The sequence below is a fragment of the Sarcophilus harrisii genome, chromosome 4 (genome assembly GCF_902635505.1).
Source record: "Sarcophilus harrisii chromosome 4, mSarHar1.11, whole genome shotgun sequence".
In the NCBI taxonomy this organism is placed as follows: Eukaryota; Metazoa; Chordata; class Mammalia; order Dasyuromorphia; family Dasyuridae; genus Sarcophilus; species Sarcophilus harrisii.
The window spans coordinates 33,551,573-33,563,598 of NC_045429.1; the positions used below are offsets into that span (position 1 = coordinate 33,551,573).

The 12,026-nt window shown below is 49.3% G+C and overlaps 1 protein-coding gene across 1 annotated transcript; it reads left to right on the top strand.

The window, feature by feature from the left end:
* The first annotated feature begins 338 nt into the window (after positions 1-338).
* On the top strand, positions 339-7,698 carry BARHL2 (BarH like homeobox 2). The gene is made up of 3 exons (XM_031969342.1): positions 339-1,667; positions 3,793-4,018; positions 6,713-7,698. The coding sequence occupies exons 1-3, from the start codon at positions 1,019-1,021 to the stop codon at positions 7,023-7,025; spliced, it is 1,188 nt and encodes a 395-aa protein (XP_031825202.1). The 5' UTR covers positions 339-1,018; the 3' UTR covers positions 7,026-7,698.
* Positions 7,699-12,026: the final 4,328 nt, after the last annotated feature.

The window sequence follows — 12,026 nt, forward strand, 5'->3', positions numbered from 1 at the left end:
GGATTCTAAAAAGAGCAGCCAGGACTGTATCTTCAGAACTGACAAGGTCCGCTAGCCGAGCTGCCATTGGCTCCTGGCACGTTGGCGTCTGTCTCTTCTGCCTGAGCCACCAATGGGGGCTGCGGGACGGCCGCGATGTCGCAATAAAGGGGGTGAGAATAAAACACGGAGGGGGGAAAGCGGCGGCAATGGCCGTGACGTCACGGGAGAGAGTCATTGGAGCCCAAGAGGAGCCGGATTACAAGGGAAGGAGCCAGGCAGTGGCCAGAGTCCGCCCCGCGCTGCGCCTCCTCCTCCTCCTCCTCCTCTTCCTCCTCCTCTTCCTCCTCCTCCTCCTCTTCCTCCTCTTCCTCCTCCTCCTGCTGCAGCTGCCGAAGCACAACTTTCCCAGAAAGTTCAATAACTCGGCACCAGAGCGGCGGAGCCCCGCGGCCGGGCCACCTCGCGCCTCCTTGCAGCCGTGGAGCTCAGCTGGCTGCCCCTTCCTACCGCTGCCGCAGCCCCACCTTGCGCTGCCCGCCTCCGCCGCCTCCGCCGCCGCCTCCACCCAGTGCCCTGCAGCAGCCCCGGGCAGCGGCGACGGCGGCGGCGGCGGCGGCGGCAGCTAGGTCCTCTGGCCTCGACACACCCGCCGTGGCTCTCACTGAACCGCACGGCCAACGCCACGTGCGCGAGCAGTGTTGAAATCGCGTCTCCGCTTCCTCTGTATCATTTTTTGTAACTTTCCTTCCCTCCTTTTTTTTTTTCCTTCCCTATCCTCTTAAAAAAAAAAAAAAGTTGTGTCCAAAAGCTTCCACTGATCGTCCACTCCCCACCCCCACCCCACCCACAACTCCAGTTTCCCTTCCCTTCCCTTCCTCCCAGACTTTTTCTTTTTCTTAAAAGGCACGGATAATTGTGCATTTTATCAGACCATCGTTATTATCGTTAAAGTCCTCGCTTTATTGCTCTGACCCGGGGCGGCCGTTGCCCCCTCTTCGAGCGTCGCCCGGCGGATGGAGACGAGCCCCATGTAGAAATGACAGCCATGGAAGGGGCGAGCGGGTCTAGTTTTGGAATAGACACGATTCTGTCCAGCGCCAGCTCGGGCAGCCCGGGTGTGATGAACGGAGATTTTCGCCAGCACGTCGATGGCCGGAGCACGGATTTTCGGAGCCAGGCCACCCCGTCCCCCTGTTCGGAGATTGATACCGTAGGCACTGCGCCTTCGTCTCCCATCTCCGTCACCCTGGAGCACTCGGAACCCCACCTGGTCCAGGACGGCATCCAGCACCATCACCACCTCCATCACGGGCAGCCGCCGCCGCCGCCGCCGCCTCAACAGCCGCCGCCGCAGCCGACCCAAAGTTTGCAGCCTTCTCCTCCGCAGCCGCCGCCGCCGCCGCCACCGTCGCAGCCCCAGCAGCAGCCCCAGCCCCCGCAGCTGGGCTCGGCCGCTTCGGCCCCCAGGACTTCCACGTCTTCTTTTTTAATTAAAGACATTCTGGGCGACAGCAAACCGCTGGCCGCTTGTGCACCGTACAGCACCAGCGTCTCCTCTCCCCATCATACCCCGAAACAAGAGGGGAACGCAGCCAACGAGAGCTTCAGGCCAAAACTCGAGCAAGAAGACAGCAAGACCAAACTCGACAAGCGCGATGATGTTCAGAACGACGTCAAATGCCACGGTGAGTCCGAGTCTTCCGGGGCCCTCCAGCACGCGCCCAGGCTCCTTCTCCCCCGGTGTCTTTTGCTCTTCTAGCTCTTCCTTTTCTTTCTTCTCCCCCGGCTTTCTTCGAATCCTTTGCGATTGGGTTTGATCCGCTGTTTGTTTGTTTGGGTTTTGTTTGTTTGTTTTTTTTTTTGGCGTTCGCTGGAGTCGCCAAGTGTCACTTCCCAAGGAGTTGGTGGTCTGAGCTTCCCTTCGGGGTTGTTCTTTTGGGTATCTGTCTAAAGTTTCATGCAGCGCTACATTTACAATTTCAACGTTGTCCTTCACTCCATCTCCTTTTCTCTTTTTATTCACTAAATTGAACCTTTCCTTCCTTCCTTCCTTCCTTCCTTCCTTCCTTCCTTCCTTCCTTCCTTCCTTCCTTCCTTCCTTCCTTCCTTCTTTCTTTCTTTCTTTCTTTCCTTCCTTTCTTATGACTTTCTCCTTACATCTTTTTATCTCCCTCAACCTCCCCCCCAACAACAGCAACAACAACACTTTCAGGGGTACAGCTATAATTTTGTAGTTGAGATCTTGGGGGCAGAGGAGGGGGAGAGAGATTGTGCTTGTGTGTGGAGAAAATTAGACCTAAAGTGTGTTGTGTCTGAGAGTGCGTTTGCAACCTGGTGTTTATTTTTTAAAATGCAAATGCCTTTCATTTTCTTCCATGTTTTCTAAACACCAATCATGGGGATTTAGCAGCACTTACTTAATATGAGAAATTTTCAACTTGATTTGGAAGGGGCAACTTTTGGGGGAGATTATGATTGGTATTATTTTAAGAGATTGTTCTCTCCTTGAATCTCTTAAACACGAGCACACAGATACTTTGGTTTTGCTACTGCAAGTCAGCATCACGGAATTTTTTTTTTATTATTATTATTACTTAAAAGCAATTGAGAGCTGACGTTAAAATTAAACTACAACTTTAATAACAATAACAACAAATACAACACTAACACCCACAACATCCGAGGGATGGATTTTGTGTATGAAAACAAAAGATCAATAAAAAAAATAAACCCTTTCTCTTTAAATGTTGAACAAAAACCAAAACAATCTCCTTCTCTCTCTCCGTGGGGTTTGCATGGGGAGACAGTTTCCACTGTTCTGGGAGAGGATATATATTTTATTGGTGTTCTGGTTATTATTTTAAAAATCTTTCCCGTCTTCGGAAAGGCTGAGCAGTAACTAACTGGGAGACTGGGATATGAGACATTCATTTTGCTATTTTAACATTAGCATAATAGTGCCCAAAACAGATGTACAGTCTGGTCTGGCGATTTTTTGTGCACCAACCTCCCCAGTGGGTCAATTAGAGAGATTATTGTTCTTCCTGCAGGGAAGATCAAGGAGCGCTGCAAAAACTGGTACAAACAGAGATGGATTGACATATCGATTTCCCAGCATTTCAGGAAAGGAAAAAAAAAAAAAAACCCACAAAGTTGACAAATAGAATCCGGAAATCTTAGCGCTGTCACCTGGACGTGCTCAGCTATTGGGAGCTCTACTTGGTGTCCGGCTGACATATTATTTCTGAAACATTCAGAGATATGATGAGAGCAGTCGCTAAGTGTTGTTGTTGTTACTATGTCATTATTATTGATACTACAACATCTCAAGTGCCTTGAAAAGGATGAAAAAAAAAAAAAAAACAACAAACTTCACCAGCTACCCGCAAACAAAATGGCCAGGGCCCCTTTCTTCCTGAAATCCATTCATCCGTTGGGGGGAAAAACGCAAGAAACCGAAATTCAGAAAAAAGAAACCGTTATTCGATTATTACTTGAAGAGAAAGAGAAAATATCCCTCTTTCCTCCCCTTAGAACGATATTTTCCCATGTATATTTTCGAAAATGTGGGAATCTTTTCTCAGGAGTAGGCCCTCTCACCCAAAAAGTCATTACTTAGGTGGAAAAAAATTCTCTCTACGCTGTGGAAAAACTGAAGTCGGAGCCGATCCCAAGGGGTTGGGGTCATTGATGCTCAGCCCCCTGAGATCTGTCTGCGAGGGGTTCTTTGGGGCCGGGTGTGCGAAAGAAAAAGACTTCGGTTTTCCCTCTTAGCTCTTAACTGTGGCTATGAATGGTTTTTCCTCGTAGGAACAAAGGAAGAAGGCGACCGGGAGATTACAAGTAGCCGGGAGAGTCCCCCAGTCAGGGCTAAGAAACCTCGGAAAGCGAGAACGGCCTTCTCAGACCACCAGCTTAATCAGCTGGAGCGGAGTTTCGAGCGGCAGAAGTATTTGAGTGTGCAGGATCGCATGGACCTCGCCGCCGCTCTCAACCTCACTGACACCCAGGTTAAGACCTGGTATCAGAACCGGAGGTAAGGGAGGCCCGACCCAGGAAAACCGAAGCGGGCAGAGGGGAGTAGCGTGGGGAAGCCAGAGGGAATGGGAGCCAGCTTCTCTTGTGAAAGCCTGTGACGTTCAGAAGCCTGTCATCTCCCCTTGACCTGGATCTCTCAGTTCCACAGGCCACCCCTCCCAGGCTGTGGGACAGGTGGGACCAATTCCTCACCTCCATTTTCTTCCCTTCTCAGCAGTAGTAGAGTGTGTGTGTGTGTGTGTGTGTGTGTGTGTGTGTGTGTGTGTGTGTGTTTTGAGTGAGTGCTTAGAGAGCAAAGGGAAGAAACGGCCCATTTTGGGTATAAAACACCCACCCAACTCCATTATGATAATTAAGAACCTTCCTTGAATTGTTTAAAATGAAAAAGTTGATTCTTCTTGACTGAGGTTTACTTCCCCAAACAAAGAAATAGACTTAGGAGCATTCCCCGCTCTACTCCCCACAATCAAAGTATCTAAGGTTTCTGTAATGGTGAACCCTTAGAAGTGACAGTGTATATATATCAGACACGTGAATAAATATCTATGACACAGGTGTCTTTGTATAATTATATATACATTGTGTATCTCCATATCTATGAACACGGAGGTGTGTATCTATTACACCTTGATACCTTTTTGTTCTCTCTTAGCTCCCCCCCCCTTCATCTCTGTGCTTCCCATATCAATGACTTGTTCCCCCTTCCCCATGTGAAACTCCCTCTGTTAGAGGAGGGAAGAAGGAAGATTACAAAGAGCAAATTTATATCAGTGGATAGTAAAATCCCAAATGTTTTTGAGGGACAGACTCCTCATCTCACTAGAAGTATACAGTCAAAGTAATCAGTCCATCCATATTCTCTCTGGCTCATGGGCAGGAAGAATTATTTCATAGGGCAAATGGCTAAGGGACCAGAGGCAGTGTTTACCCTCTCTGTGTTGAAGTGACAAGCCGTCCAAGGACACCCAAAGCCTGGGCATGTTAATTGACTTAGAAAAAGCCAGTCTTGGTGATCATTATGCTGTCTCAAGTGTATGAGTGACTGTTCAGAAAAAGGTGGGGGAAACAAAGTCTCTGTTATTATTGTTAACTGCAATAGTGTTGCTCGTTAGAGAGAGCTTGAAGCACAGACTGGGGTGTGGGCTGTGGATTTACATGAAGGGGAATTGGCTCTGTCTCCGTTTGTATATCTCTATCTCTGCCTCTGTCTCTGTGTGTCTCCTGACTCCATCTGCATCTGCAGCTGTGTCTCTATCTTTACCTCTCTCTCTGCCTTGATCTCGGTGAGTTATGTCTCTGGTTTGTATTCTAATCATCTAGAAAGTGAGACAGGGGAACTGCGTCCAGTTGTTATCTTTGCCATAATTTTCTGTCTCATTACATACGGTTTCAGCCACCCTAATTCTGTCGGAAAACATTAGTGTCATTTGGAGCCAATCTAAACAGGCGCCATGTTTATTAATTTGGCTGGAATTGCTGAGTATGGGTCTACCAGCTCTGCATTTACAAGGCATTTGAATAAAAAAAAAAAAGACGTCTCTTCTCTTCTCTTCTCTTCTCTTCAGTTCTCTTCTCTTCTCTTCTCTTCTCTTCTCTTCTCTTCTCTTCAGTTCTCTTCTCTTCTCTTCTCTTCAGTTCTCTTCTCTTCTCTTCTCTTCTCTTCTCTTCTCTTCTCTTCTCTTCTCTTCTCTTCTCTTCTCTTCTCTTCTCTTCTCTTCTCTTCTCTTCTCTTCTCTTTCCTTCTCATGGGGAGTCCTCTGGGGGTGGAAGGAAAAGAAGAGGGAGGGAAAGAATCTGATCACAGTTTTTAATTGTTATTTTCTTCCCGAGGGGGAAAATATGTCGAGGTGGGCTTTTCTGAATGGCCCAGAAGTGTTATGCCCTTGGGAACAGCCCCCCTCAAACGAATCCCCATTTTTGAAACCTCTCTGCCTTCCCCACGCTCCAGCCCTCTCCTGCTGCAGGGTCCTGCATGATGAGATGTGGCTGCGCAGCCTGGGGTGGGGTGGGGGGGCTAAGATGGGCTGAGAGATGAGGAGGGAGGGTTTCCAGTCTTGGCGTCCCTTTGTTTGCAGTCCCCTCTGCTCTCTCAGCCAGGCTCTTGGAGTGAGGGAACTGGGAGCTGGGGTAGGGTGTGGTGGTGGTGGTTCTGGTGTTGGTCTGACTTCAGCTGTCCTATTTGGGGCAAAGAGCTCAGGGGTTTGGGTCCTTCAGGTATGGAACGGAAGGGGTGAAAGGGGAGGCCGAGCAGCAGGATGGGAAGTCGTGTTTGAGTAGGACAAGGGTGCTAGCGTTAGCAGAAAAAATTCTTGATTTTACGGGATCCGGGATCCTCTTGTGGGACTGTGGAGTTTGGCTTTTGGCAAATTTCTGAGAGCAAACTAAAACAGGAACCGAGGCTTTCATCAGAGAGGACAGAGAAAGAAAGAAAAACTTGAGAGACATCCCGGTTTGGGTTTATTAAATAATCATGAAAATAATAATAACAATAATAGCGCTGCTAAACTTCTCAGCTCGAGTTGTTGGAAGACACAAACAAGATCTGGGAAAGGGTGATTTTTAAGGGCCCTTTCCGTCCTAATCCCGTCCTCCCCACCGCCCATCCCCCGGGAGGAAGAAGCGGGCAAGACCAGGAGAGGGGCTTCGGCGCACACAGACACACGCATGTGTTTTTGTGTTCGGTTTCTTGCAGGACGAAATGGAAGAGGCAGACCGCCGTGGGCCTTGAGTTGCTGGCGGAGGCCGGGAATTACTCTGCTCTTCAGAGGATGTTTCCGTCCCCTTACTTCTACCACCCGAGCCTGCTAGGCAGCATGGACAGCACCACGGCCGCGGCCGCCGCCGCCGCCATGTACAGCAGCATGTACCGGACTCCTCCCGCTCCCCACCCGCAGCTCCAGCGGCCCCTTGTGCCCCGGGTTCTGATCCACGGCCTAGGGCCGGGGGGCCAGCCGGCTCTCAACCCTTTGTCCAACCCGATCCCGGGGACCCCTCACCCCCGGTGAAGAACGACCCTGCTGTCCCTGTCCGCCTAGCTCCCCCGGACCCCTCCCTTGCCCTTTCCTGCCCTCCCCAGCGCCAGGCAACTACCTGCCTTTCGCAGCGGACACAAAGAGGCGGAGGAAGAAGAAGAGGAAGCTAACAAGTGGGTGTGGGGGTGGGGGTTGTAAAAAGTTGAGCAGGGTCAGGGCGTCTGCCGCCCCCCCTTCTCTCCCCATTCCCCCCCTTCCCTCCCAGGCCAAAAGCCGGGGACGCTTCCCCTCAGAGCAATGGGACTCTTGGAACAAGATAACAAACCTGAACCCACGCAGGGTGTAACTTGTAAGTGGAATTAATGACTACAAAGGCAAAACTTCAAGTTCTTGGGGAAAAGGGGGGGGTGGTATGGGGTGGTTTGGAGAACCACGGAGGCCTAGAGACAGAAAGAGAAGGCTGAGACTCACAGAGAGAGAGGCGCGGTGGCAAAGGATCCCAGAGAACTTGGCGCCTGCCCCTAGAGAAAAGAGGAGGGTAAACTGAGAACTTTGCACTGTTTTCTCATGACCTTTTTTCTTTTGGAAAAGTGGCATGCTCCAAACTATTAAAGATGTACATTGGAAAGACTGAGTGATCAGTGATATATCATATTTATTATATGTTGTCCAAAAAGATTCACTTATATACGTTAGTAAATACATGATTTCCCCCTTTCTTTCCATGTCTTTTGGGTTCCGTAAAAAAAAAAAAAAAAAATAAATGCTTAGATGAAAAAATATAGATTTTTTGTGATTGAAGATTTTAAAAAATAAAGTTTATCTTTTTTTTAAACAAGTGTTGAAATCCAAGGAAGCTAATTTTACTAAAGTGAGATTACTGACAATGAAAAAACAAACAAACAAAAACCAAAACGAAACTTGGTTAACAGTCCTTTCTCCCCGTCAGAATTTTAGGTTATTATAAAATCTGTAAACACTTGTGATTGATTTCTATAAAAAACAGATACTTTTTCCAGCCCTTTCATAGCCGTCATTTGAAGTGTTCTATTACCTTTTTTGGGGAGTGGGTGGGAGTTGTTAAGTTTGTTGTTTGTTGTTGTTGTTTTGAAGGGATGTGTTTGAGAGCAAACAGTATCAGTGAGAGGGTGATTGGCCGGAGTTTACGGCTTCATTTTACTTTGCTTTGGGGATAGTGGTTCTCACTTTTGTTCTCTTTCTTTGGCTTGCTAAGGACAGTCTGCATAGGCAATGCTCCCGTTTGGGCTGCTTGCGATATGTGTTCCTTGCAGGGAATTGTTGGCGGTTGCTTGTGTGTGTGTGTGTGTGTGTGTGTGTGTGTGTGTGTGTGTCTGTGTGTGTGTGTATGTGTGTGTTCGTCTTCCAACCCCCAGTCTCCCGTAGTTCCTTTTCTTCCCTGATTCTCTAAGGAGCCCAGGAAGGTGCCGAATGCTCTCTGGAGTGGGTGGCTGTGGCGCGGGGAAGCTGGGATGCTCTCGGCCCGGGCCTAGCAGCTGTTCCCCAGCCTCAGACTGCTCCGAAGTAGCGAGTTGGACAGACTGCGAACAGGAGACCGCTCAGTGTGAGCAATTAGGGAAGGAAGCCAGCGACCTGGGGGAATGAGGGGAGAGGGGGAAGCTTCGAAAACAAAATTCTGGCTAAGGCTTCGATCCCTTGTTCTCCTTAGTGAGCGTCCTTCTATCCATCCATCCGTCTGTCCTCTTTGGAGTTGTTTGGTGGTGGGCGTGTGTGCAAAACCCTCATTTGAACGTAGCCGGGAGATTCAGCTGAATGAGATCTCAGTGTGGGGGACTTTCTTTACCTCTGCCTTGGGCAGCTGCAGCCTCTTAGCTAGGCCAGACGTCAAGATCGAGTGGAAAGCTCGCCTAACCTCCTTAGGGCGCTGAAGTCAGTGTTGAGTTTGGCGGAGTGGCTGGCTGAATGGGAGAGCCGGGTGTTCGGGCCATGCTCCGGGCTCTCCTCGATGTAGGCCGCCAGTTCAGTGGCCGTCTGGGCTCCCCGCTGGATCAGTGACGGGTTCCGCAAAAGGGAGAGTTCAATGCCTTCTGCTTCACTGCCTCCCCCTCCCCCCAGTCCAGTCCAGTTTTCGACAATTCTGTAGCAATTCTGGAAAACACCCCACCCCCATCTCCTCACCCCCTCGCCACCCTCTCCCTCTGCCCCGGATCTATAACGTTCTCTCTTCCCCGAGTGACAAAGATATGACAATTAGCTATGCAACAGCCATCGAGTCCTCCCGGTCAAAGTCCTCTGAGATTTGCCTCCTCAAGTGATGGTGAGGTTTTATTTTACTGGTGGTGAGGGTTGTGGTGCGGCGGCCGGGAGGCGGGGGGGTGGGGGGGGGGGGGGTGGGGTGGGTGGGCTGAGGAGGCCTGAGGGTCTGCGGGGTGAAATCCGGGAGGAAATTGCCTCGGGATGCAAAGATTTGCCCTCGGCTAATTAGAGAATAGCTTCCTGGTTTTTCTTTGCTCATCTCGGGCTTTCAAAAAAAAAAAAAACAAAAAAACAAATCAAACCAAACCACGGGCCTCGTCTAGGTCTAATAAAAGGGGCGAGGGAACGCATAGCTTCCTAACTCCTCTGTCTTCTGGTTCCCAAGTAACCCTCCAGTTCTAAACAGCTACCGGAATCTCACCGGGCCCTGGAGCGTTAGCCCGGGGTGAGCCCTTCCGCTCTATTCTGATTCTTTTTTTTTTTTTTTTTTTTTTTTTTTTTAATGTTTTATTTAAGCCTAAAAATAAAGAAGGGCATGGATCTTGGGCCTGCTTCAGAAGGACATCGCCTATGGAAAGCTGCGGGGCTACTTCTATCGCCAGCGCGGGACTCAGTAAGTTTCCAGATACGGGAAATGACTCGAGGAGGTCACTTGGAGTTCGCAAACTTGGGGGTCGTACAAAGAAAGGCCCTTATGGAAGGTTATCACCTCTCCCCGCTCCCCTCCTGTGCTTAGCCAGCTGGAGCTCGCAGGGGCCTTGCTTGCAACGAGGAACTAGCTGGCTTCTGGGAGTCTTGTCTTGAATTTCAGCGAGGCAGGCTCTATCTAGCTGGACCCAGCAGAGAATCCACAGCACCCTGGGTCATATTTAAAAAAAAAAAAAAAAAAAAAAAAAGTGCGTTAAGTGCAGGGATATCGCACTTAACCTGGAAATTCGATCCATGGAGGCGCCGCACCTGCTGCGGTCCAGGCCCGTAAACTGAAAAGCAGTTATTCGGACTTGCGCCCTCTAAACTAGCTAGATTATTGCTCCCCATTCCCCCTTCATTTTGCTTGTGTAGACTCAGGGGCACCAGCCTTCCCATTTAGAGCATGTGCCTCCTAAGGAAGGAAAGGAGGAAAAGATAAGGTAAAGGCGCCTTTAGCGTCTTTGTTTGGCTCCGAACTTTGAAGATAAGCGGCTTCGGCTTCAATTTGCTTTAAAAAATCGACACCCAGGCCTAACCCTCTCCTTTCCTTTAGGGCATACTTGCTCCTCTCCTTCCTAACTTCCTTCCCCTCCTCCAGCTAACTGCCTGCTAAGAATCGGATCCTGCGCGTGGAGGGCAGGGAGAAGCAGCTCAGACTTGAAGTTTCTCCCAAAGGAACCAGGAAGCACAGTTCTGGATTCTCTGACGCCGTTTTTAGTTTTTCTTCTGATGGTCAGCGGGAGGAAACGCCGTGGCAAGTGCCCAGTTTCTTCGGGGTGGTGCACGGGGTGGTGCACTTGCTGGAGCGTGAGCCTGGAGCTCCTGGAGACTGTTTTCAATCTGCCGAACTGTCTACACAAACAGGCAACTTTGATTTACTTTGAAATTGGAGAAAGGGAGGGGGAAAAGAGAGCGGTAAGAAGGGAAGAAGAGAGAAGAGAGATAGGGAAAGGGGGGGGGGGTGTTCTAAAGAAACAAGCTTGTTTAAAAAAAAAAAAAAGCTTTAGACGTTCATTCAACCAATAGCTAGAGAAGGAAACCCTCATAACCTAGAGCGGGGTAGATGGAGGGACGTAGAAAGTTGGCTTTTTTCTTTTCTTTTCTTTTCTTTTCTTTTCTTTTCTTTCTTTCTTTCTTTCTTTTTTTTTTTTTTTTTTTTTTTTTTCCGGCTAGCAACCAGCCAGCCTTCTGTCAGCGAGCAATTTTTCAAGGAGTTTGCAAAGTAACGATCGCAGCTTTGTTTCATCGCCTCCAGCAAATACACCTAACACCCTGTATCAGTCTATTTTTGCTCCACCCCTTAAAATGAAAGCCCAAACGGCGTCAAATTAGGCAGCAGATTTCTTCTGTTGCAAATCGAACAGTTTACCCTCAAATCAACCCTCCCCTCCCCTCCCCCGCTCTCTTCCCCTCCCCCTGTTCTCCTTTCTGGCCATCTGACTGCCTTGTTTTTAACCCGGGAGTTTGGTTCTCCTAATCCCCTCCTCATGAAATAGACGCTTTCTGGGTAATTTGTTTTGGTATATTTATAACTTGCTGAAAATATTTGGAAAAGCGCTCCCCAGGGCTAAGGGAACTTTGGTTCCCTCTAAGCCACGTGGTTTCAAAACTGTAGAGAAAGAGCTGGGCTCAACCTTCCAAATAGTGTGGAACCTTTGGAAATCCACATGCAGGGAAATAGGAACTTCATTTCCCATCATTAGCTAGGCGTCAAGAGTAAGAGTTGCAAAGTGAGCTTCTGGAGGGGGCCGAGGTCTAAAAAGACAGTATGGTGCAGTGGGAAGAATGATTTGGAGACAGGACCTGGATTCAGACGTCAGCTCGGCTACTTCCTAGCTGTGTGACTTCGGGCAAGTCTTTAACCTCTCTGTGTCTGAGTTTCCTTGGTAAAATAAAGGGCTTGGACTACATGACCTCTGAGCTTCCTTTCAGCTCTAAATCTATGATCCTCAGCAACCTCCAGTCTCTCCCAGAGCCTCTCAGTGAAATGAGGTCGGCCTGGTCGTGGGAGTTGAGGCAGATGCTTGTGACTGTTGAGCGGGGCCCTGGAGTGTGACACAGTTGCCCCTTGAATCTCCTCCCTTTCCCACCTCTCCTTTGCCACGACCT